Source organism: Homalodisca vitripennis, chromosome 8, assembly GCF_021130785.1.
Source record: "Homalodisca vitripennis isolate AUS2020 chromosome 8, UT_GWSS_2.1, whole genome shotgun sequence".
Classification (NCBI taxonomy): Eukaryota; Metazoa; Arthropoda; class Insecta; order Hemiptera; family Cicadellidae; genus Homalodisca; species Homalodisca vitripennis.
The window spans coordinates 94,577,176-94,604,944 of NC_060214.1; the positions used below are offsets into that span (position 1 = coordinate 94,577,176).

Here is a 27,769-nt window from a genome sequence, read left to right on the forward strand (position 1 = left end):
CCTAACTCAAGACACAAAAAATTCCAAACATTAAAAAAATCTCTAAACTGATGGACTATAGTAACAGGTCAATCTATACCTTAATAACAAAAATATCACATTGATATGAAGAGTCTTGGAGCATTGGAAATATTTTAATTGAATATCACTAGTGAATTATATCACATACTTCATTAAATATTTTAATTTTCCGAAAATTATAATCCTTGATTCTGAAAGACCTTGCAAAATTAAATTAATTATTGGAATATGTGTTGTAATTCACTAGTGGTATTACATTACATTGATAGTTCCATAGATTCAAAGAATTCGTGAACAGAATAAAATGGCAAATTAACAAAAAGTACATATAATTTATTCTTGAACAAGGCTATATATAGCATTATGGGGTTCATGTAAGTAAGGGAAACTACACTAGAAGCCAACTTTTACAAGCCGACCAGAAGTAACTTAGCATTAAAACAAAAATTCAATATATGATTGAATTTTTTAATTACATCCTTTTTAACATCTTTGATATGATAAATATATTGTTCTTGAAATTTAGTTATGAAATTTGACATGATAAGCAGGCAAAAACAGCAAACTTAAACACCTTAACAACTTAAACACTTAAACACCGTTTATAAGTGAGTATACAAATATTAACACTACAAAATGAAAAACAAGTCTTGCCTTTCCAATGGTACTAAAATATTATAATCAAAAATATTTTTCAGGAAACTAGTAAGTAAACCATTCATTTAACATGCTGTATCACCAATTTTTTTAACCACTGCCGTACAATTTCAATTGATAATGTGTCAACAAATGCCAGTACCAAAATCAACAAAAAGTTATGTCCTAACAAAAAATTTGTAATTTTAAAAAATTCAAAAAATCTGTAAGTTAAGAGATTTACACTTAACTTAGTCAATTTACAAGTTCTATTAAGTTCTTTAGACTAAATAAATACCTGTGTGTCGAGCAAATACTTCACTGACGGTTGTTATTTGTTGAAGAAGTGTTTCAGCAGTTTTCAAATCATTCAGAGTTACTTTGCCTTCCTACGCATAAAAAACCCACAATTTTATAATACAATAAAGGGTATTAATTTTACAAGATTACTTTGTGATGTACGTATTCAAAAATATATACTACTGTATAACATAATAAAGAGCACTAATTGTATAAGATTATTCTATGAAGTACGTATGAAAATAGATACACAATAATTTAATACGAGATAATGAGTGGTTCACTGAGATTTAACTGTAGTTTTCAATATCCAAATATTAAATATATTGAAAAAATGTTATTAGATCAAATCATTTAGAGCTTACTAAAGATATATTATAGCTAAAATAAAAAACGTGTTTTTTTTACTGATTAAAAACTTGGATTAAAATATAATTTTTGAATAATCAACAATAAACCAAACAGCCTTTGATGAAATATATTATAAAATATGAACTATGACTTGCAGTCATTTCAAATTTTATCCTTATTAAAATTTATCTACCGATTTAAAAATATACTCAAATACGAAAATATAATTTTAACCCTAGAATTGGCATGTGAAGAGTCTGTACTGGTGCAGAAATAGCTTGATCTACTAGCAGTATCTTTTTGAGTAAAACACTTGAACCTTAACCACTGCTCTAAATGCAACATCAATTTTTGCAGAACACATTTTTGAAAACAGTGAAAACCAATAAGTTTTTCAAATTTATTATTTTTCTAAAAATTTAGTAATAGGCTAACTAAAAAAGTTTATATTTACATGTAAATTCCATTTAATAAATAACTTCAAGTTTATAGCAAAAAATTCAAAATATGCAATTTATTCAAAATATTATGCTGATTTCATAAAATATAACTTACCCTGCTCTTATCAACAAGTTTTAATATTTGTTCGTTCATCCGCTTTAGTTCAGAGAGCTCTCCCATAACTCTATCGTTCAGCGCTCTCGTATCCCTGCATTTCCTAAAACGCAAATTAGTCCATCAAATACACAATAAAATGTAATTTAATTTGCAGTGGGTATCCTGTTCATACATACATTTTAACTATACTTGCACTGGTCAATAACACCCAACCAGATATTTGTACCCTCATACAATCAGAGGCCAAAACAACCCAGAAGACGAGCACACAACACTTGAATAAATGAGGTATTACAAGACGCCAAGTATGAAAATTAGACAAGCAGTTATAGCCTGTGTGCCATTTCAGATTTTTATAACTTGCCTTAGTCATAGAAAGTTCAAATTATAACTTGGTAGTACATATATAGTGAAGGTGGTAGTTGTCTGGAAATTTCAGATTCCAAGATAGCCTAGAGGTCACAAATTTAGTCTAATTTCAGAAAAAGCTTAACCCCTCCGTTCGCCATTCAATGGATATCTGTTGTTTATTTTCATTCCTTAAACACCAATCAACGGATATTCATTGACTTTTGGACTGCCGCTTAATCTCAATTGTTATAGTATATACCATTAGAAAGGTAAAGAGTTGCCAAACACAGCACTGTTTGTTTTATTGTTCTATGACAGTGGAGGAATTTTAGTTTTCATCTTTGGAGAAAGATTAGTTCCACCCACTCTTTGGTTTTTGCTAGTGTTTTAAAATGTTATAACAAAATATTACTATATAAAACTAAGAATACAACCCAACCCAAAACTGTACTAAATTAGTGACCTTTAGGTTATTACAAAATTGTACATAACCTAAATAGTTACTTATTTTAATTGTATTCTACTATGAATTTGTGAACAAAATGATACCAAAAACAATTCAGTTTGCAGTAAAAAGATTCTTTAGAGAGTTTAGAAAATAGCTTGCAACACTGGGAAAGAAACGGCTTGGCGTTTAAGGAAAATAAGACATAAGATCTTTATTGCCGTTGATCATATATATACAATGAAATAAGCATTGTCAATACACTTTTTAGTATAAAACATACTAATATAGAAACAAACCATTATTAAAAAACATTTACCTTACAGTTGTAAAATAAACATATATTTTAAAATTACAACCCAATTATTTAAAATTGAATATTGACATCCATATTTAAAAACATGCCAATTCAATAAAATGGATTATCTAAAAGCCACAAATAAAATTTTAATTTAAATTAGTTATGGAAGTAACATGGGCAATTTCTGGAGGCTTATTAAAAAATCTTACACAATTTACCATATGGGATGTTCCAAATTTAATCAGCCGATGTTGAGGAATGTCAAGCTTATTTTTATTTCTGGTGTCGTGTGTATGAAATTGATTTTTAATGAAAAAGTTTCTGAGGGTTGCTTTAGTGTATAATATAATATGGTAAATGTAGAGATTAATAAAATTATGATAGGTATTTGTAATTGTATAAATAGGCATTTGCAATGATCTAATGGTGCAGCATGACAAATGGTTTTACACACAAATGTTTAATAATCCTTTTTTGGATGATTAACAGATCTGAGACTGCTACAGAATGGCCCCATAATATCAAGCTGTAAGCAATATGTGACTGAATAATCCAAAATACGCTGTCCTAAGGTACTTAATAGATATTATAGATCTTAATTTCCAAAACAGAAAAGCAACTTTCAAAAGTTATTTGCTTAATCCGTTAACATGATCAGCTCAATTTTGTGTTAATACAAATTCCCAGTAATTTGACAGATTGGTGATGGTTTTGAGAAAGGCTACGTAATATGTTTTGCGTTTTACTTTCATTGCAGTACAGAGTTGAAAATCAAATCAAAATGGCGGACACCCATCATCTAGTGTGAAAGTGCTCCATATTATAGTGAAGTTTTAAGTGGTAAACTCAACAAAATACTTACTTAACTTTACAAGAACTACAACATATCAACTGTAAGTCTATTATAATCATACATAATAACTTCTTACATACCTGGAAGACAAGAAAAAGAAATCCAAGAATCATGACAAAGAATTGCACATTAGAACCAATATAAACTTTTAAGATAATCATGCTAACTTTTGAGGAATAAAATTCCTTAATAATAATCTTTTGAAACACGTCCAAGTAAAATTAATACTCAATGAGTTATTTATTATTACTTCTAAATTAGACTGAACTCAATTATCAAGTGAATGACGCCAATTAAGACATATTTTAACAAATTTATCTACAACAGGAATAAGACAAACCTGGCTGAAAAAACTGTTTCTACATTCTACATTCAATAACACACTTTCTACACAATGTCAAAACTACCCTTGTGGCTCCTGTGGTAAAGGAGTCAAGTACTCCTCAATTGCTTGCACAGGGACTTGCAAAAACTGGTTTCATGGAAAATGTGTGGGAATAACAAGTGCTGACCTTAAAAAAATTTCAAAGGCTGGTTACACCACCTGGAAATGCAAACGGTGTAGCGTGCTCCCTATCACAAAATCAAAATGAGCACCATCTTAACAAAGAAGACATTCTATACAGGATCAAGTATATGATACATCATATATCATTGTGGAAAAAAATTCAAAATTTAGAGAATTCCGATGAGGTTGACCTTAATCTGCCTCTGACTCTTGCGGGCTGAAGCAGGAAATACCCTTCTGCAAGAGAATATACAATTAAAAGCAAAAAGGCTCAACTCCTTGAAAAGTGCACAAGACTCGAGGCAAAGTTGGCAGATACTACAGAAGAATTAGAGGAAGTGGACCAAATTAAAGAAAAACGTCAAAGTAAAGTTGAGAATCTGCACCAAGAACTGGCAAACTTGCAAAACCAACTAGACAGAGAAAAACAAAATCAAACTCAACTACATCAGTTCTTTGAAGAACACGACATTAATCAACGTAAAATCATTGATAGCTATGAGATCAAGATTGCCAACCTAGCTAACACCATAAAATTACTCAGTACCCAAGCTAGAATCAATGACAAACAACACAGAAATCCACCAAGTCCCACACAGAGATGTCGATACACAAACAAGTCCACCCACAAGAGACGTTTCCTTGCCACTGGCAATCACTTGTAAACCGACTGACGATCAACCAAGCAACCATTCCCTAATACAGGGATATGACCTATCCTTAAAAGCCCGACAAGATCAAGTTGAGAAACTCTATTAAAATACTACAGAACCAGTTGCAGAATCATGCAGATGGACTCCAGCCCAGGCCAGCAAAGCACATACCCTCTAAACAAAAATAAAATCACAACTCCAAACAACCACTTCAGTGTTTCCCCTACAAGTTGCTAAAAATAGAGTGTGTAAGCAAAACAAAAAAGCTGCTCACATACCAGCAGTTAGTCCCCACCATATAGAGCCAACCGAGACTACACCAGTGTCTTCTGCAGAAAATGTCCGGAAAATGTCTAAAAAAACACACCTTTGAACTCTAAGCAAAGGGCCAAGGATGAGACCTGTGAAGAGTTCTTCTCTAAACACATTGTGTTTTTCAAGAACCATCTTTTATACGTAAAAAAATACAACAACCCAATTAGTATTTTAAATTATCATGATCATAATTTAAGAACGTAGCAGATATGTGGAACAATATAGGCTGAAGTTTTATGAAAAGAAAACTGGTTTCATTGGCACAAAATATTTTGTTTAACCTTCCTCTCAATATTCAAAATGAGCAAAATTATGAAAAATTCAAAAAAAACTACTTAAAGATTATTTATTAACATTATCCTTGTATTCTTTTGAAAACTTTTTTTGTTTCAATATGTAAGTAACATTTAAGTATTGTTGGGGTAGTTTAGAAATGTATAAAATCCCCTTAAATTACCTAATAATTACCTTAACTAATAACTGTCCTGATTTAAAAATTGTTTTAACTTACTCTGTAGAAGGCTACATAGCCAAATCTTACTTTTTCAGTGAGTGTCAAACTGATTTTTATGTTTTTAATATATCAATTATAAATTTATATTGAGATTTATTGTGACGCTATTCTTGTAATCTGTTACATGGCTGAATAAAGAAATTTTGAATTTGAATTTGAATGGTCAAGCACTATGGCTACTTGAGTTCACACCTGCTGCATTACCACACCTTAAAGATCCAGATCAACCATCCCTCACCTCAGTCGAACTGACACCTCAACAACATACTCTACCACAAATGACCTGCTACAAACACCCAAAACATTTTTTTAGACCACGACTTCATAAACAGCAAATTAAAGTAGTAGCTAGGTCCCAGGCCACTACTTCAAAAACCAGAACAACTCCCATCACCATCTTCCACCAGAATGTTTCAAGGCTTAAGAAAAAAGATAGAAAGAATAAATCACTTAATGAGTGACCTCGAACCTACTTTTCTGGTACTTACTGAGCATTGGACTGAGCACAGAGGAGTTATTACTTACTAAAATCAGTGGGTATAATCTAATAACACCCTTCAGTCGAAAAGAACACAGATCGGGGGGAGTTGCAATATACATCCAAGAATTTGCTAATACAGAGGTAGAAGAAGTAAATATCTCAAACCAAAGCATAGAGTTGATCATGGAAACGGCATTAGTAAAAAATAAAAAAAAAAACACTTTACTTACTGGGTATTTACCCGCTCTCGAGGAGGACAGGCCAGACTGGCTGTTGATGTTTTATCTGAAATACTTGCCTCTTTTCAAGCAGAAGGCAAAGTCCTTGTTTTAATGGGTGACATTAATGTAGATAGGCTGACTGAAAATGCAGACAACATATACCTCGAAAATGAACTACAGACCTTTGGAGCAAGACGACTACCACTTCCAGCGACAAGAATCACCAACTACTCACAAACATCTATAGACTGTATTTGTACCAATATACAGGAGGATTTCATTGAATTTACAGTAGTTGAAGCTGGAATAGCAGATCACACAGGCCAAACATGCACTGTCATAATAGAAAAAGATTGTACCTTTTATAAAAGAAACTACACAAAAAAAAGAATTTTTTCCAGAAAAAAACCTAGACAGCCTAAAAGATGAACTCTCCAAAGAAAACTGGGACAGAGTTCATAGTGCTCCCAATGCTGAAGAAGCATACAATGCCTTTCTTACAACTGTAAGACTAAAATTGGATCATACATACCCCTGTAAAAAGGTAAGAGCAAAGCGGAAAGGACAGAAAACCATTCAATATGATGAAGAAGCCAAAAACACTAAAACAAGATTTTCTCGCCGCTCTACACAGATACCAGATCACTGGAAGTGAAAACGACAAAAAATCAATGGTAGACAGAAAGAAAAACTATGATCTGAAGCTAAGAAAATCTAAAGCGAAACACCGTAGCAGAGTACATTACAAGTGCTGATAATAAGTCAAAGGCTATCTGGGAAGTAATTAACACAGAAAAACAATGTAAACAGAGGGAGGAACCAAATCTGCAACTAGAGATAGACGGAAACCTCGTAGTTCAGAGCCCTGCGGACATCGTTGAACAATTGAACAAAATACTTTGTTGAAATAGCAGATGCAACTTTTAGAAAGAAATAGAAACCAATTTAAAAATAAAACAATAACACATCCAATGATCCCTAGCAATATCCAGCCATTAATTCTAACACCTACAACAACTGAAGAAGTTTTTAAAAAAACAATAGCCTCATTAAAATCCAAGTTCTCAAGTGGAGTGGATGAGATTCCATCAAAAGCTGTAAAGCACTGTGCCAAACACTAGCAGCTCCTCTTGTCAGTATAATAAACAAATCTTTTAATGTAGGTCAGTTTCCTTCTGCTCTAAAGATAGCTAAAATATACCCAAAACACAAAAAAGGCTCATACACACTAAACAGGAAAACTACCGACCTATTTCATTAATCTCAAACCTTTTTCAAAAAATAATAGAGAAGATCACACTTTCAAGAATGATTGGCCCACCTGGAAAGATATGATCTAATTGCGAAAAACCAGCATGGATTTCTCAAAGGCAGGTCTACGAACACAGCTCTAATCCACCTTAATTGAGCACACTATTGACCATCTGGAGGCTCGCAGGTAACGTTTCAGCAGTACTGCTAGATTATAGCAAAGCTTTTGACTGCCTAGGTCATGACCTTATTCAGAAAAAACTGTCAACGCTGGGAGTAGAGGGAGTGGCTAGGGAGTGGGTGGGTCAGTTACTTGAAGGGCTGCAGTCAATTAGTTGAAATTCAACAAAACATAAATAGAAAAAGATGTACATATCGATCCAAACAGCTCCCAGTCACCAGAGGAGTGCCCCAAGGCTCAGTGCTGGGACCCTTCTTATTCATTCTCTTTACAAATGACTTTTCCAGCTTCATCAGTAAGGAAAATGTGGAACCTATAATGTATGCAGATGATACAACTCTTCTGTTTACACATAACACTCCACAAGGATTACACTCAGATATCCTAATCATCAACAGATAAAGCACTTCAATACTGTCTTCAAAATGATTTGGCCATCAAACCCCTTAAAAACAACACATAAAATTTTAGCAGAAAACAGGAGCAACTCCCAGAAATTCCAGAAATTACAGTGGAAAAAAACTATAAACTTCTAGGTCTAACAATTGATGCGGAACTTTCTTGGAACGATCACATACACAACTTGTCTAAAAAGCTTTCGTCTGGAATTTATGTGGTGAAGAGAATGATGTGGATAGGAGGTCTAGAAACAGCTAAAACAACATATTATGCTGTGATTGAGTCACATATACGGTATGGATTGATCTCATGGGAGGAACATCTGAAGGAAATCTTAACAAAATCCTAGTTCTCCAGAAAAAGGCTGTCAGGGCACTCGCAGGACTAAACTACAATGATAGCTGCAGGGAAGCTTTTAAATCCCTAAAGCTTCTAAACTGCTCCAGCACTCTACATCCATGCCGTAGTCATGTATGCAAAGGAACTAGACCTTCCTAGGAATGAGGATTTTTCACTCCTATTATACTAGAAGAGCAAACGACTACAGTCTTCCTGCCCATCACACAACCCAATACAGCAAGAAACCCTCATATATTGGTCGCAAAATTATCAACTCCCTTCCATTTTACCTGAAGACTACGCCAGTGAACAAACTAAAGAAAACACTCTGGGACTTTCTAGTGGAACGACCAGTGTAACTCAATCAAGGAATTTTTAGATCAACTGGGACGCAACACTACCTGAACAAAAATCTGAAAGTTTGTAAAGCAAGAAATTCTTTTTTACCACTGTGACGCCATTGTATTTCTTAATGAAATTACAAATAAAGATATTTGTCTATTTGAATCGTCAGCATAGATGACAAAATTCACACCAACATTTTTTTATAAATCCTTAATTATCACAGGGAAAAAAAAGGGTCCAAGGACAGAACCATGAGGAACGCCTAAGGAAACATCTATTAATGATGATTGTATCCCTCTTAAACTTACATCATACAAATATTAATGGTTGTCGGAGGGTTAAGGAACAAAAATAAACGGATTTCCGTTGAATGGCAGTCGGAGGGTTAAGCCATTGGTCCCCACGTAAGGAGTTAGAGATGGCTTATTAGCACTGGCTCCAACTTTGCCTGGTAAAATAAACCATTCTTTGATTTTGACTTTGAACACCCAGTGTGTCACTACCGCTCCCCAAAATAATTGTCTATATCCGCCAATGTGTGACAGAATCATAAAACATGTAAATTCTACAGGAGAAACTATTCTAGTTTATTAGTCACCACTAATACTACTTTATTAGCTTACAGATGCATAACACTTCATTGATTGTTTGCTACCTAACTTAATGAAGTCTCAACAATTATTCCAAATAAATAAATGACTGTTTGTAAAGAAATGTCATGAAACAAAATTTATTTACCTAACCCTTTGAGTGCTAATTCTCCACTAGACATTGCATTTCACAGCAAGAAAAGCAAATGTCCAATGCACCGGATGTTTTGAAAAGATGATATTTTTCTCCTACCTTGTAATTTTACTCAATAAAATCCACTATTTTTGATTTAAAAAAAAGTAGTAAAATAAGGCCAGTTACTTATTTATGTTAATACTTTGAATAGTGACAATAGTAAGAGTTTCACAGGCTAAGTAAGGTAAATAACACATATATCAATGTCTTGTTTTGAAAAATGCACTATAAAGCCACTTAATCTATTGCTTTGATATTTTGTAATGATAACAAGCAATTTTTACTTTAAAACAAAATATTTTAAAATTGTTTTTCCAAGCTTGATAAAAAAAACTAGTCTAATGTATTTATTTATTTTAAGCCAACTTAACAATTTTAACTGTATTGTATATGTTTAAAAAAATGTTACTTAAAATATTGAATTATTTATGACATTTATAGTAAAATATAGTTAAACACAGCATTTTTGCCTAGTTTCTTCTGGTAACAAAATGCTGCAATACCTTGACCTTTTAATACAAAACTCAAAATTTAAATTAGTACAAAGTTGCGCATTATACTTACTTTGTAATTTCATTGATTTGATTGTATTTTTGACCGTACGCCACTTGTATCTTGTATACATTATTAATGCACTGCTTAAGCTCTTCACGTTTTTGTTTCTGTTTTTCTTCCAGTTCCTTTCTCTGTTGTTCAATTAATTTGATCCTCTCGCTTGTTTCTGCAATTTTCTGTAAAAAAACAACAATTTTTATATTTCCATCCAAAAAGGGTTTGCTTTTGTTTACCCTACAACAGTTACATAATTTTTGAGTAGGGACTAATAATCCAACCAGTTTTTAGAAGATCCAGGGATTCATGATTTATATTGAAACTATATTAAAAATTAATATTATACATAAATATTAAAATTCTGCTTGTCCGTTTGTTTATGTTAAAACAGGTTATAAACGTCTGTGCACATAAATTTAAAATGCTGTATATGCAACACCAGCACAATGCGATATTCAAGATAGATTTGGGTAGGGATACTTTTAAAACTCAAGTATTGGAAAAAGAGGAGGAGGACCTATTCTAGCTTACACCAGTTGAAGTGGGCAGGGTGGAAAGACTTTTCCTCAATCTAGACCAGCTAGTGGTGGCTGTAGAAAATGAGGAAAACCAACCTTTATTCTACGCTATCAACTAGACATTTTTTTATTCTCCCAGTGGTGTAAGTAAGGGGGGGGGGAAGAGGGGATAAAACCTCCTCCAAAAGACTTTAAAATTTAAAAAATATACATATGGCAGCAATTCCACTTGTAGGAAATACACCAGTTAAGTGTTTTACTTTGAATCAGGCCTATTTATATATATTCCATAAACCACCATATGGTGTGCTCTTCAACAAGATTCATCCCCCAAACCCAAGTCCTACTTAAACCAATGAGGTGCCAATTATCTTGAAATTTGCAATCAATGTGTTAGATATTCATAACTAGTCCCTAGATAATAAATTAAACCCTCATTTCGAAATAATTACTATAGTATAATATACTATATACATACTATAGTATAATAAAGTCACATGACTTTCTTCGAGAGTCTCTTATTTTTCTGAGTAAAGAATTGTTTTAATAACCAATGTGGTTTTACAAGTAGAAAGAAGAACTAAAATTTAAGTGACCATATAATTTCCTATCTGACATTCCTTGATGCTCTGAACTTAGTGACTCAGCTTTGGTATTATTTCTTTACTTTAGTCTTTAGTGCAGTCATTGAAGCGAAAAAATACGGTCTTACCTCTGAATTTTTTTACTGTGAACCGATTTGCATGAAATTTTGGAATTAGACTCATCTTACCCTTAACTTCAAAAGTGAAAATGATCTGAACTCCACCTATTATTTTTAACGGTGAATATAAACGGGTATACATCTAGCTTAATATTGCACTTAGAATATTTTATAAAAAACCAAATTGTTCATTTTTTACCTGCTACAATTTTGTTCTTTATAAAATTTTCGATACAACGTATATTTTTGGAGATATTTGCAAAAAACCGATGAAAAACGTGAAAAAATTGCGAATTTTCAATTGCCAATAACTTGAAAAGTATTGGATTTTTCGAAAAACTTTATAGATGATTTTTTGCTTAAAATTAGGCCTTCTATCGATATCCGAGGTTATTTTGAAAAAATAAAAATTCACCCCCGAGAAGGGGTGGCAACCACCCCCAGGGTGATTGTGGAGTTCAAATCATTTTCACTTTTGAAGTTAAGGGTAAGATGAACCTAATTTCAAAATTGTATGCAATTCGGTTCACAGTAAAAAAATTCGGAGCAATAATGCTTCAATGACTGCACTACTTCTGACACAGTTAATTACAGTTTACTACAGGGGTGGATTTAGCATGTAATTTGGGGGTAACTGCCAGGTAGTCTGGGTTATGGAACAAAAACATAAATTATAAACGTGTGACTCCCTGAAGCTATAACACATGTAAATATTGTCTAAATTTCACCTTTTTATCTTCAGCCATTTCTATGTGGGGCTGATTACAAAATGGCATATTGGTTTACTTTAAATGTCCGAAATTTTGTGTGGAGTGATAAAAAAATCTTCAATTCTCTTTGTACTCAAGTAAGTTACCTTGAAGGGTTAATATAATTAACATAAGAAATATTTTCCAATTCCAAAATCGATTGCACCACCAAAGGCAGTATTAGGTACCATCGCAGACAATATTCTCTGTAATATATATCTTCATCTCTCTCTGCAATATAATCTGCAATATAATCTCTCTCTGCAATATCTCTGCAATATATCTCTCATCTTATAGGCATGAAAACTCAAACTGTTTATAACTAAACAACCTAATCAAAGTTCTCATATTTATGACATCCTAATTTATGGATCAGTAAATGTTGATGACATGTACACGGTAGTAAAAGAAAATGAATAATATTTTGTAATTTTGTACCTATGCACGTATTTAGCTTAACACAACTGTGTGCATAATGACTATCCCCAAGTCTAAGTGCTTAATAATAAGTGATAATAATAATATATTGTAGTATTAATAACTTAATAAATCCTTGGAATTATAATAGGTTCCAAAACAGAACATTACAGTTTTCTATTCATATTCATGGATACAATAACCAGAAATCCGTCTCAGATTTTGTCAAAAAATTCTTGCAGCTTCTGACGACCGCAACAGAGAGAACATTTTTTAGAGCTTAAACCAAAATAGCTGCTACCAGCAGGGAGGAAATGTTCTTTCCAATAAACCTCTGAAATATTTTGAATACAATGCTTCGAACACATAGTATATAGGATTTGTACTGTTCTGTGTTTACAGATAAAATATACTGATTTTTTTCTAAATAATAATATAAAATCTTTTTTATTGACTCTTACATTTGTAGTACAAGTTTGATTTTCTTGATTTGATAAATCTAATTTTTACTATCTTGGTAAAATCTACAAATTTATTACTTTTTTATGCTTCTCTTGTAAATTTTCTTAGTGCTTATGACTAAAACCTATCTAAAAACTTACTTTTTCATGGTCAGATTTACTCTGCTCAAGTTCTCTGACTTTCAGTTGAGCATTGGCTTTAGATTCCATCATTAATCTACGAACTTCAATGTTGTGTTGTTGAATCCTAAGCAAGCGTTCTTTATCCAGTTCAATTTTATACGCTGACAATTTTTCTTTGGTCTTTTCATCATATTCATGCCAAGCTTTTAAAATGTCATTCTTCTTTCTCTAAAACAGAAAACGAATGAAATCCAACAATACAACATTATGGTGGGAAACATTTGAGTCATGCAAATGTTTAGTTTAGCTCCATTTCACCATCCACTTAGTGCACTATCATTCGACACTGTCACAGACTTGACTCATGATAAAAATGAATTCTTTGCATTGTTTCAATATCAGGGAGGTGTTCTCTTCACCTGGATCACCTGCATGGCTACTATGTTAACCAGACAGATCTCCTTTCTAGTCTAGGTGTCTCCGAAGTTGAAATGATGCAAAGAGTTCAAGTCTCATTCTAGAGCTAAACTCAGCATTCAGATTGAATGTTGTAATGAGCGATTTTGATATTGTTACTTAACCCTGGAACTGCCCATCATTTTTTCCCAAAATGGCAGGCACTTTTGCAACTTTGTAAGGGTTTCTTATTTTAATTACTGCTCATCTATTATTCAAGATACAGGCATTTAAAAATTATCAGTGTTTCTAGAAATAATTGTAGTTTATAACAAAAGAATTTAATGTTAAATAATTTGAATTTTACTTTGACAAATAAATGTATTAAAATAAAAAAGTAGTAAAGAATAAATTATTCTCCAATTTATAGCAAATGTGTAATTTATTGGAATAAATCCAAAATATACAAAAGTTTTGTGATATATATAACTCACAAATTATCAAAATATGTCAGTAAAAGAAGTTTGTTGGTAAACTTTTTAATTATATATCTGTAAAACTACAAATACTGCAAAATTCTCTTATTGAATTATTTTGTACGTAATTACAAACATTAAGACTTAGCACATAAATTCATATGTGATATATGAGAAACTGGCTTTTTAAAACACAGTGAAGATGTTAAATAAAATACACAATTTGGTGAATATAGTTTTGTCTTAAATTTCAAGTTCAATACAAGAACATAATAAGACATTAAAATATAAATATTCACCATAAATCATGAGTGGCCATAAAATATGGGCCAACATGAATGACGTTAAGCGAAATAACTACTTACCAGCAAAAAATACTCAAATGTATATAGTTAATTAATTAATGCATGCTGTGATTAATTTACCTTGATTATTACAAATACAAATGTATATAGTTATTAATTAATGCATGCTGTGATTAATTTACCTTGATTATTACAAATACAAGACTCCATCAGTTGTTTGTTTAACAAATCTTTTTGTAAATTCACAGACATGTTGTCAAGTCCACATCTGATATGGCAAAAAACACTTTATTTGAAAATGACAACAGTATTTTTAGTTATGAAGAGACGTTTGAACCATCAAAAATTGTGGTCAGGATTAATATCTATAACAGGAAGGATAACAAATGAAAAATAAAATGGTGATGTGATGATACTGATGTTATGTCTCTCCTTACAAAAAAAAAGACTTAACGAAATCTGTTTTTATGTTTATAAATTGTGACTTAGTAAGATATGCAGTTATAGGCAAAACAATTAGAACTCCAATAAATGTAATGGAAGTATTAAATATATTCTCAAAGCACTGTTGAGTAATTTTTTTCTAGTTTGATTCAAATACTACATGAATATGTTTCCCAAATAAGTGGATTGGATAGGTAACATTTTAAAATGCATGTTTTTGAAGATTTATGATTATTTTAGAAGAGGTCCCTAATTAATTATATTAAACATTGCTAAAACTTCTACTCTTACCTGAACACATCTTTCAACTTGGGCCTCAATTTTAAACAAACACAACTTCCTCAAAGCTTCTACTTCCTTATACTCGTCACAGCTGTAGTTTTCTGCAGGAGGAATTTCTGAGATGTCAAATGAGTAAGAATCATTTTTCTCCTCTAAAGTCCCGAACCTGGCTTTCATTTTGGGTTTCATATTAAGATTCTTGGATTTGAGGGGAGTTGAAGTGATGGCTTCGCTGAGATCAATATCCCCTGGCTTGTCAATATCACCTGCATCGGACTTGTCACAATCCGAATTTGATACCGATAGGGATTTGGGTCCGATTGTACAAGGACCCACATCAGGTACAATCGCTATCGCTTTAGACAGTGCATTGATTTTAAGTTTGTTCCAAGCCTGAGTAACTTTTTCTTCATTCTGGAAAACAACCAAACAAAAATTAAAGTAAAAAATGGAGTTACCAACCTAACTAAGTAAGTTAGTTGTGCCTTAAGCTATCCAGGTTACCCAAGTAAGCATTTTATCCTAAAAATAACTGTTTTAAAGTTGATCTCTCATTGCAAATTCTTGAAATTGTACGTGCACTTATTTCATTCTCTGTTCTCTTATTGAAGCTAGTTCAGTTAAATTGATCATATTAGTTAACATTCTTAAAAACTAACTAAAAAGGAAAATGAAAGAATCAAACAGAACAGGGATATTTTTAATAAACTAATGTGGAGCCACAGTATAATTCTAAGAAGTCTATCTAATATGAACCAATAAATAAGGCTCATAACTTCAAAATTTACAGATTATTTATGTTTTATGTTTCATAACTGCATACCCACCACTAAACAAAAGTTTTTCCTTGTTCTTTTAAGATAATAAATGACGTAATATTCATACAAATGGTAAAACATTTTTATGTTAAAAATACTGCTAGTTGTAAATAGTTTTATGAACACTATCCCAAACTTTCAACCAAATAATTTTAATCATTTTGAGTTTACACTGTAAAATAACTTCTCTGACAAATATAAGAGTACTACTGTATATCTACGATAATAAAAATAGTTAACCCTTACAATTTTTACTAACTTGTTTATTAGTTGCCAGCCCTAAAAGACTTAAATAAAATTTTGTTACATAATCTATATTGTTTCATCTCTTAATAATACTTTCACCAATATGGCCGATAGATTGGCTCATTCACAACCCCCCTACACTAAACACTCTCAACATCAACCCTCTGTCATTTTAAATACCTGTCAATTTTTCTTTTTTTAATGTAATGTGTAATGAAATCACACAAGCATTTATTTAATTAAAAATAGCAAATCAAACAATATTTTCAGATTTTTAAGTTCTCTTATAAAGGAATTTGTTTCTGAACTCTCTCCTATTCTCACACATCTTTTTAATGCTTCTTTAAGTGAAGGGATATTTCCATCTGATCTAAAAGTAACCAAAATTATACCTTTACCAAAGAGTCGGAAAAAGTTGGATTCTGATTCCTTTAGACCAATAGCTATAATCCCAATATTTGCAAAGGTATTTGAAAAAAATCATGTATCAAAGAATTTATGACTTCCTGGAAATTAATAAAATTCTAACCCAAAGTCAATACGGCTTTAAACGTGCATCAAACACTGAACTTGCCATAGCTAACTCTATAAAAAGAATTATATCATCTCTTGATTCCAGACAGCACGCTCTTTGTCTTTTTTGTGATCTCAACAGGGCACTTGATGTTGTAGATCATCATATACTTCTTGATAAACTTGAAAGATATGGATTTAGAGGATTGGTACTTCAGTGGTTTAAAACTTACTTATTGGGGCGTGTTCAATGTGTTGAAATCCGCAATAATTCCCAGCAGTATTTTTCGGATTTTTCTGTTATCAAGAAAGGAGTGCCTCAGGGATCTATCCTTGGACCTCTACTTTTCCTCATATACATTAATAATCTTCCAAAATACATTGATAGTCATTTCAACAGAACCATAAAACCTGCTGTCACTCTTTTCGTGGATGACACTAGCATTATTCTAAATAATTGTACTTTAGTACCCTGTTAGAACATTATACAGCAATATCATCTTTGATTTCTGACTGGTTCTGCACTAATAACCTGTTCTTAAACTTTTCTAAAACAAACGTTTTGTAATTTTATTTCCAAACCTCCCAAAATGTTCCTAATATTTATACATTTGGTGGCAATCCAATAAGTAGCAATTTTTCTGTAAGTTTCTTAAGGGTCCATCTTGATTTTGACAAGAAATGGAATATTCATATAAACACATTATCGAAGCAGCTCAATTCAAGCTACATTCGCCCTGAGGTGCCTTTCTACATTTGCCTCAAAACAAGTTCTTAAACTGGGTTACTTAAGCTAATCAGAGACATAGTGTCATAAATTTTAATAGAGTATTCACTCTTCAAAAGAGAGCATTGAGGGTCGTCTGGGGAATGAGATCAAATGAGAGCTGTAGAGAGCGTTTCCGATCTAGTGGGATCCTTACCTTGGCCTCCCTTCTAATTTTTGATTTCAAAATAAAAATCTTTTTCCAAATTTAAATCATGATCATAACACATGGCACAGAAATTACCTAATTTCAGACCGTTTCAGACTCAACCTTTTCAAAACTCAATTTTTTATTTTGGTCCTAAACTGTACAATTTACTTCCAAATGTAATCAAAATTCAAACAAATTTAAACAGTTTCAAAAATTATTTAAAGACTTACTTGATCGGGACGGCTTTCTACAGTCACCACGAGGCTCTCGTGATACCCATGTCTTGATTAGGCCGATTTTTTTGTAGTAGGAATAACTTTAAAATGTTACAAGAATTTATTGTTTTTTACCTTTTAATTGTATGCTGTTCTGTTGCTTTTTTTATAATTACTTTTGATACTGATGTTTTGACTTACACAGAAAACCTTTGAGTTCTATTGTGTGAATAAATTATTCTTATTCTTATACTCACATGAATAGTGCTACTATTTCCTCGCTTTGGAAGCTCAGGTGTTATTTTGGATGTCTCGTTAAAATACAATCTGTGCACCTGCAAGAAAATAAATTCAAGTAAAGTTTACTTATTTCATTATCCTGCCCAGTCTTACCTCTAAGCGCTTTTAATTTGTTATGTTACAAAATATAACAGTGCACATACAAGGATGCGTCATGATGGGAGGCCTCCATTAATGCATTCAGATATAGCTGTTATATGATGTGTATTTGGCTAATGTGACTAGTGCTTAATTTCTTAATTTTTACAAGTTCCAAACCTAATCTGAAAGTAGAAACAGTGTTAAAGCATTTCAGCTAAGTATCAATTTTCAAAATATATATAAGTTCTTAATTAATATTTTTTTTAACCAATGTATTATTTATAAAAAAGTCTACTTACTTATTTGCAGACCAAAGTCACATGGTATTGCGTGGTTGTCACATTTAGTAAATACTCAATAAACATAAACTTTTAACAGTAAAGGAACAATTATAAAGTATTATTTTGACTATATATATGCGGCTGTAATTTGAATCTCAAAGTAAGAATGAAAAATGTTTTATTTCATATTTTTGATCAAAGTGGTGTATGACAGGAAGTGAAAGTTCTGACATTGACTATTTAGTGTCTTCCTGATACAATATCAGATGTAGTATAAGTGAGCCTGATTGATCATGAAAAGTACTGTATGAGGAATTGGAACAGCTCTTATCACCAATTGAATCGTCTGAATACAATCTGGCCATTAATATAGTGGACTACAGATGATTGCGGACATCACGCCAGTTAGACTGGCCATAGTCTGCTAGTGTTTGTAAACATTGCTGAATCTGGCCATATATATGGTGGACTACAAATGATTTTTACTTTGACTTTTACTGATCAATCTTTCAATCACCACTGACACTTTTACATTTTACTTTTTTTAAACCTACTATTGCATAAAATACTTTCTTGTAAAATACTTCTTTATAAAAAAAAAGAAAAAAAAAAGAAATTCAATATTTTTTCTGTTGGATTATTTAATGTTCTTGTTCAATTGATATTTGGTCTGAATAAATAATAATAATAATAATGACCTCAAAGTATCAAGTAGGTGACCTTGTTATTGCTAAGCTAAGGGGTCATCCGTCTTGGCCAGCAATCACTGATGGGATAGAAAATAAAGGGAAATCTCAAATATATAATGTAGTATTCTATGGATCAAAGGAACGAGGAAAGTGTAGATATAGTGATCTGAGTAGCTATATTGAGCACAAAAATAAACTTCTAAGTGTTAAGAAAATGAGTGAGGACCTCAAAATAGCAATAAATGAAATTAAAGAAGAATTTAAAAGTAAAAACAAAATAAAACCCTCAAGGAAATCCCAAAATGACAGTTTTAATATGTCTAAAATAAGTAATGTGGAGGAAATCCCATCAACCCCCTTGATGAAAAAATGTACTCCTACCTCATTTCAAGATGTAACCAAGAGTGATGCAGGTGTCAATACTACACAGGACATAGATTTAAATTATCTATTGCAAGCACTAACAGATAGATGTATCAGCTTGGAAAAAAGTTTAATTGAAGAGCGCAGTCAGTTGGGAAAAAACAAATTTATTGGAAGAAAGAGTTAATCCTGGAACGAACAACTGTGATTTGCCAAATAATGTTACATCAGACTTTCAAAAACAAATACTTTTACAGGAGTTGAACAATGCTAAAAGTGAAATTTTAAATCTTAACCGTGTAATTATTTGTTTACAAAATGATTACAAAGGGCTAGAGGGTGAAATCCAAGACCTCAGAAACAAAACTAAAGGTTGTATGCACTGTCTTCCTTCATTAAAGGTATGTACCAACACTAATACATGGATGACACCATCAAAAATTGGACCTCATAAAACCAAATCCACATCCTTGTCAGCTGACTCATTTAAAAACCGACTTCTCATACTGGCTGATAGTCACGGAAAAAATCTAGGTCACTTGGTTGAGCAAAGATCTTCAGTAAATGCATTCTCTTGTGTTCGGCCAGGAGCAAGATTTGGTGGCGTGGTGGAGGATTTCATGGATCTGAGTAAAGACTTAACAAAAGAAGACAGTGTCCTTATCATAGCTGGAACAAACAATATGGAGGCTATGGGCACAGAACGTTTCCTGAATGAGGTTCAGGAGTTTCTAACAAAATCAAATAACTTAAACCTGATTCTTGCGACGCTGCCAATGAGGCACGACCAGCCTAATTTAAATTTAGATTTAAAAATTTCCAAAATTAATAGGGAAATTGAAGTTATTGCTGCCAAGAACAACTGTCTTGTTCTTCCGCTTCATCATCTAACTCGCCACCTCTTTACTAATCACGGCTTACACCTGAACAAGAGAGGAAAATTAAGAGTAGCCGAAATGATAGTTAAAATCATTACCACAACTAGCAGAAAAAGTCAATCTACCTTAAACTCTACTTGCTCACCTTTATTACCAAAAACAAGTGGAATAACTGTTGTGGAATCTGACATGAGGGTTGTTTTTGGGGAAGTCACGGACACTAAATCCACTGCATTTGCTCACACCATATCATCAGACTTTCAAGACCCAAAACATATGTCTGCCGGAGTGGCTGTGGCTTTTAGGAAGAAATTTGGACGTCCACAAATTTCTGACCTCATATACAACAATTTGGCCAGGCAAAATCCTATAAATGGACCTACTATTTACAGTTTAGTAACGAAAAGCAGATACTTTGGCAAGCCCACGTTGGCTGACTATGATGCGGCTTTTGATCAACTTCAAAACGATTTCAAATCCAGTGGGTTATCTACTCTGATCTGCTCTGCGATAGGGTGTGTCCGTGACCTTATTGAACCACAACATTTCATTACAAATATCATAAAATTTCACAAAGTAACTGGGGCCAAGGTGAAAATTATCACATACGATCAACAGGCAAGAAGAAGTCTATGGGGGGGACTTGCGCATGATAAATTCGTGGAGACCCTGAAGAGCCTAATTGCATCTCAGTTACCAGCTGGTGATTCACGGGAGCGGGTGCTGATGATGGGCACTAACACATCTACTCCCTGTCCTGTCAGCCCCATCGTCTGTGAACCAACATCTCTACAGTCTTCATACCAGTGTCCAAGTGTCCTGTGCAGTGTTGAAAGTCAGTCCAGTGTACATGAGTGTGTAATAGAAGTGGAAGAATGTAGTGTAGATAATATTGTCCAACTTAATCATTCAAGTATGTCTCTGCCATTAACCATAGGTAAGCAGGGTATTTAATCCAATCAAAAGTAGTAAGCCTGCAATACAGGGACTGCCATCGGCAAATACGACTGAGGACATGACACTATATTTTTTATTTTTAAACATCCAAGGGCTTAACAACAAAAATTTAATCTTAGAATCTTTTTTAACAACTAACAATATAAACGTAATTGGTTTATCTGAGCACTGGCTTAAAGAAGAAGAAATTTTCTCAGTTCTGCCTGATGGTTATCTTTGTAAAAGCGCATACTGTAGAACTGACCATATTAGAGGCGGTTCTGTAATTTTTACACATGCAAATTTTAATGTAAGAAAATGTGACGTAAAGCAATTTTGTTCTGAGTTGGATTTGGAGGTGGCTGCTATCTTTATCGATAATCTGAAATTGATTGTTGTAAATGTTTATCACTCTCCATCAGGTAACCCACATATCTTTCTTGATTCTTTTGAGGAATTACTGCAATTCTTTATAAAATGGTCTAATTACACAACTGTGATTGGGGGTGATTTTAATTGTAATTTTGATGTAACTAAGGGTAGTAATTTTTCTAAGCAATTTCTTAATCTTTTGCGACAGTATAACTTTTATCACCTAAATAGTCAGCCTACCCGAGGAAATAACTGTTTAGACAATATTCTTGTAAATTCCCATAAAAATAGTAATCTTAGTTGTAGTATTTTTAATTTTCCGTTTTCAGACCACTGTGGTCTTACACTTAAAATGAATATCAATCCTAATCAATCTAACGTATCGTGTAGTATGCCTCTTTTTAAAATTATCTTGCCAAAACAAAAAATATGCGAGTTAGCAGACAGATTGGGGTGCTATGATTGGAATAATATTATGAGCCCTAATGTTTTTGACGCTCAGAATGTCTGTTCCATAATTTTAAATATATTAACAAATAACATTAACTATCTCTCTAAACCAGTAAACGTAAATACCAATAATTATAAAAAAAGTAATAACCTTTGGTTCAATAATGAATTAGCTGTCATGAAAAATAGATTAATTTTCTTAGACAGTTTAGTAAAAAATAACATCAGGAATTCCCATGCAATCAAACAGACATACAATGACTTAAAGCACCATTACAGAAAAAGCATTAAAGAAGCCAAAATTAAATATAACACAAGTGTCATAGAAGGGAGTAGTAACAAGTGTAGAACAGCATGGGATATTATTAAAAGCAATAATAGTGATAGCAATGTAAGTCTTAAAAATTCATTAATATGCCCCGATACTTTTAATAATTGTTTCCTTAATTCGGTTGAGACCATTAAAAACAGCATAGGCTTTCCTCCTACTAGCTCTGAGCAGTTGCTTGCATCCACTGGTATACCTGTCCCGAATGTACAATTCACATGGAATACTATAACACCACTCGATGTAATTGAAGCAACTAAGCGTTTAAAAAACTCTGATTGTAATGATGTATACCTAATGTCTAATAATTTGTTAAAGAAAATCATTTATAACCTATCTATACCGTTATCCTGCTGCTTTAACCTTTGTCTCTCAGAAGGAATATTTCCTAATGAATTAAAAATTTCAAGGATTAGTCCAGTGTTTAAAAAAGGATCAAAGGAAAAACCTGAGAGCTACAGGCCAATTTCAGTTATTCCTGTAATATCCAAAGTATTTGAACTTTTAGTTTTTGATCAGTTAAGTAGTTATTTTGAAAAAAAACAATCTTTTAAGTCTTTTTCAGTTTGGTTTTAGAAAAGGTAAGTCCACAGTAGATGCCATAGATAAGCTGGTGCATGAAGTGCTACTAGCGTTTGAAAGTAAGGGTTTTGCTCGGGCTACTCTTTGTGACTTGAGCAAAGCCTTTGACTGAGTGAATCACTCAGAATTATTGTTCAAATTGAAATACTATGGAGTTCTTAATTTGCAGATGGAATTTTTTAGATCATACCTTTTTGAGCGTAAGCAGAAGGTTTTAGTAAATGGCGATTGGTCAAAGGAGGTTTCAGTTAAATATGGTGTCCCTCAGGGATCGGTTTTAGGTCCTTTGCTCTTTTTAATTTCTATTAATGACCTACCAGCTTTTATAAATTGTAAAACAATCCTGTATGCAGACGATACAACATTTGTTAACATCAATTCAAATATCGATACTCTTAATGTCTTGGCACAAAGTGCTTTAGATAGGGTATCGGGTTGGTTTAAGGCAAACGGTTTTCTTTTGAATGAAGAAAAAACCCAAAACATAATTTTTACTTTAAGACCTTTTGATATTAATATTAATACCAATTTTGATCAATTTTCTAATCAAGTAAAGTTTTTGGGAGTACAAATTGATAAAAATCTATCTTGGTGACCTCACATTGATTATATTACCTCAAAATTGTCTAGGGTTATCTTCTTAATGAAAAGGCTTACTAGCCGTATTGAACAAAATTATATTAGATCCGCGTATTTTTCTTACTTTCAGTCAATTCTTAGGTACGGTTTAATATTTTACGGAAACTGCAGCAGGATAAATGAAATATTAATTTTGCAAAAAAAAGTTATCAGAATAATTTGTGGTGCCAATTTTTTAGAACATTGTAGACCATTATTTAATTAAGTCAAAAATTCAAACTATTATTAATTTGTTTGTGTATGACTTGGTTTTGTATACCTTTCGCAACCCTAGTACTATAAAGTATGCCAGTCACAATTATAATACGAGGAGTAAGGCAAGTAGGCTTACTACAATTAATTTCTGTAGGCTAGATAAATCAGTTAATAGTCACCAGGTTTTATCATTGAAAATTTATAATAAGTTGTCTCAGTTAGTAAATAAATATTCAAGAAATGTTTATTGTAATAGGCTCTATAGTTGGCTTCTAGCCAATCCTTTTTATTCAATTGAAGAATTTTTTGCTGTACCTTGTATTGGTTTTTAACCAAAAATACTTTATGTAATTTTTTATTTTGTAATAGTAGTTTATGGTAAATTAGTTTATATACACTAACATTTTGATTAGTAAACTAAGTTTGACTTGGCTACTGGCTGTACTTTGACTTTGTCGATGAATGTAAAAATTTTGTATGGCAATAAAATATTATTATTATTATTATTATTATTATTCGTTAGTTCCAGTCTTCTCTGGTTACTGGCTAATGTCTAACATTCAATTTCAAAATTGTTTTTTACTAGGTGAGTAGAAAAAAACCCACCTCCCCCATACTTTGATTGGCTGTAGCGTCATCAATTGACAAGCAAGAGGGTTGGGGATGGTCACACTCCTTCACTAATACCCAGTTATTTTAGTTGCCACTAAGGCTCAGTCAGGTGTCCATCGTTGAAAAGTTTTCAATAACAACAGTTGTTATTTTTGTACAAAGAGCATTCCGTTTACGGTTTGAAATTTCACAAAATGAACAGATTTCTGATCAAAAGATTATCTTACATTGGGTTGGGAACACTGGAACTACAGGTTCAGTATTGAAAAAATTATCTAGCCTACCTAAAAGTACTTGAACTTTGGAAACATTAAGACCGTAAGACAGTCTTTTCTGCAGTGCCCACAGCGTTCAGCAAGAAAACCTGCTGCAGCTGTTGGTTTTTCTCTCTAGCTTTCTTAACTCAAAAACTTAAGAAAAGGACAACCTTGATGTGTACTTTCAGGAAGACAGTCCTACGTCATAGACGCGCTGAAAGCCCTTCCCCCAGAAAATTTTTCTCATTCTGCGATTACACACAGACCTCGCACTTAATGATTTTTTCATGTGGGGGTACTTTAAACCTAAGGTGAATCACAGGTATAGGCCTCAACAAGACTGCTATTCCACAAGACATAATACGTCACATGATGACAGCTTTTAGAAATCACCTTCAATTGTGCAAAAATAATTTACACTACTCAGCAGACAACAATTTAGAAACACGGTAAATAAAACGTGTCTTCAAAAGTTTTATAGTTTTTTTATCTGTAATGTATTTGTTTTATTCACTTATAAAATTTGGGAGGAATTTCGGCTCACCCTGTATTGTGACATTTAACTATGTAAATTGAGATTCTTGTCTTCAACCCCAAACCCCCAATCATCCTAAACAAACCAGAGTACCTTCAATACACAATGTGTCCATGGTAAAAATTGCAGAGGTTATCAATAAGGTTACTATGAATGTATTTTTCTATGTGTAAACAATGATAGTTACAACAAAGAGTTAATTAGCCTCATTGGTAATGAGAGACAAATGTATTACTAAACAGACTATATTAGCTAATTAGCCTGTAATAAGCTTATAATTTTAAAAGCCTCAGTTCTGAAGAGCTGAGATCATGGTAGACTTTACTGCCACATGGTGTTGTGATCGGTGTTATGATCTTAGCATTGAAATAGGAGGAAGTAATCTGGGTACAGTACTATGTGACTACATAACTCCTCGCAATCTGTTTGTTAGTTTTGTTCTAACTACAAGGTAGACTTTACTACCACATGGTGTTGTGATCGGTGTTATGATCTTAGCATTGAAATAGGAGGAAGTAATCTGGGTACGATACTATGTGACTACATAACTCCTCGCAATCTGTCTGTTAGTTTTGTACTAACTACAAGGTAGAATGAATGCATTAACAATATGGGGACAAAAATTTCTCTGCACATGTACAGCATCAGTTTATGGGAGCAGGATATCTCAGACCATAGACTACTCAGTATGGACCTGATTCATTACACTTTCATGTTATGAAACAGTCTAAACCTGAGATATCTATCACTTTAATACCTAATAATAATAATAATGTTTTATTTTCTCAAATATGTGCATATAAAACATAATATATCAAATCATCTAACAGTTGTAAACAAAAGAGTAAATAAAAAAATTCAATTAATCACTAATTCTACAACTAAATATCAACATATACAGTACATAACTTGAAAAAATTTAGGGCCTCTAAGGCTAAGCCTGTTTAGAGGTTCTATCATTAGTAATAAAATATTAAATGTGCGATCAAGCAAAAATTATTCTTATACTTTTTCATAAAGCGGTCTAAAAATAAAAGTAAATCTATGTCAATTCTTTAAAATATATATCTTTTTATAATGTAAAACTGAAATAATAATAATAATAATAAAATAGCATTTTCCCCCTAAACTAAGGCTTTAGTTAATTTTATATTTAAAAGTAACTTTATAATTTAAAATAAATCTCAATGCACATTTATACAAAAGTTTGTAATCTCCGCTGTGTGAGCAGTATTTGATCAACATCAGTTTTAAGATACCATTTTTTTTAACTTTACAAGGAATATTTTTCAGCTAGGTGAAGTTTTTACGTTTTCTGGCAATTTATTAAAAATTCTAGGTGCTATAAAGTTAAAAGTTCTTGTAAAAAATTTAATGTTTGGCTTAGGAACTGTATGATTGAAATTCCTGAGCCGTGGCTCATAAGTATTTTTGTTCTGGGGAAGATTTCCACTTTTATCAAAAACAATTTCAGAAATTTGAACAAGAAAAGATACTTTAAGGGAAAAGTGATAAGAATACTGGGAATGAGGGCTCAAACTTACTTTTAAATTAAATCAATCAAATAAAATGTTTCTGTTAAAAAAAATATAAGATTTAAGGAGATTTCATACATACTACCCCATAATATTATTCCATATTGAATCCTGCTTTGTACTTGTACCATGGGAAAGTACAGCAGTCTCAAGATCTTTGTACTTATCATGTTTTGCAAGAAATAGAAGTACCTAAGTGTGCTTTTAAGTTTTTTCTCTTAATTTTTGTAAATAATTTTTCCAATTGACATCAGAATCAACATAAATTCCTAAATATTTAACATTGTTAACCTTTTAAAAAATAGAAAATGTATTTATTGCACATACATTTTTTCTACTAATACACTCTGTGCACTGTGTATTTTATGGGTTCTAAAAAGCACATTTCTTTTCTGAGATTAAAATTTACATATTTTGTTTTTTCAGTACTTATTAACATATAATTCACAGTCAACCACCAATTAAGTTCTTCTATATCGCTGTTCATAGCTTTTGCTACTGTTTCCCAATCTTCTTCAGAATAGAATGTATCTTCATCAGCAAAAGACGTTAATTTACCTTTAAAGTTACCTTTACAAAGATCATTTAAGTTATATATAATGAATAAAATTACTACTAAAACTGATCCTTGGGGTACTCCATGTTTTATTTCACCAATTTCACAGCACAGAATTAAATTTCATATATTGTTTTCTATCCAATAAATAACTTTGAAACCCTTTATGAGTTACTCCTCGTATACCATATTGAAATAATTTGTTTAGTAAAGTTCTGTGATCTACGGTGTCACTT

General features: G+C 32.2%; 1 protein-coding gene across 2 annotated transcripts in view; it reads right to left on the reverse strand.

The window, feature by feature from the left end:
• Positions 1-27,769, reverse strand: part of LOC124367765 (titin homolog) — a 38,878-nt gene that overhangs the window by 2,318 nt on the left and 8,791 nt on the right. Inside the window, exons 2-7 of one of the 2 annotated variants that reach the window (XM_046824866.1) lie at positions 18,202-18,279; positions 15,245-15,649; positions 13,351-13,560; positions 10,374-10,540; positions 1,864-1,966; positions 956-1,046 (exon numbers count right to left, since the gene is read on the reverse strand). In XM_046824866.1, coding sequence (XP_046680822.1) covers positions 956-1,046; positions 1,864-1,966; positions 10,374-10,540; positions 13,351-13,560; positions 15,245-15,649; positions 18,202-18,279 — 1,054 coding nt within the window. Of the gene's footprint in view, positions 1-955; positions 1,047-1,863; positions 1,967-10,373; positions 10,541-13,346; positions 13,561-15,244; positions 15,650-18,201; positions 18,280-27,769 lie in introns of those variants that run through there. The other variant, XM_046824867.1, reaches the window with a different exon arrangement.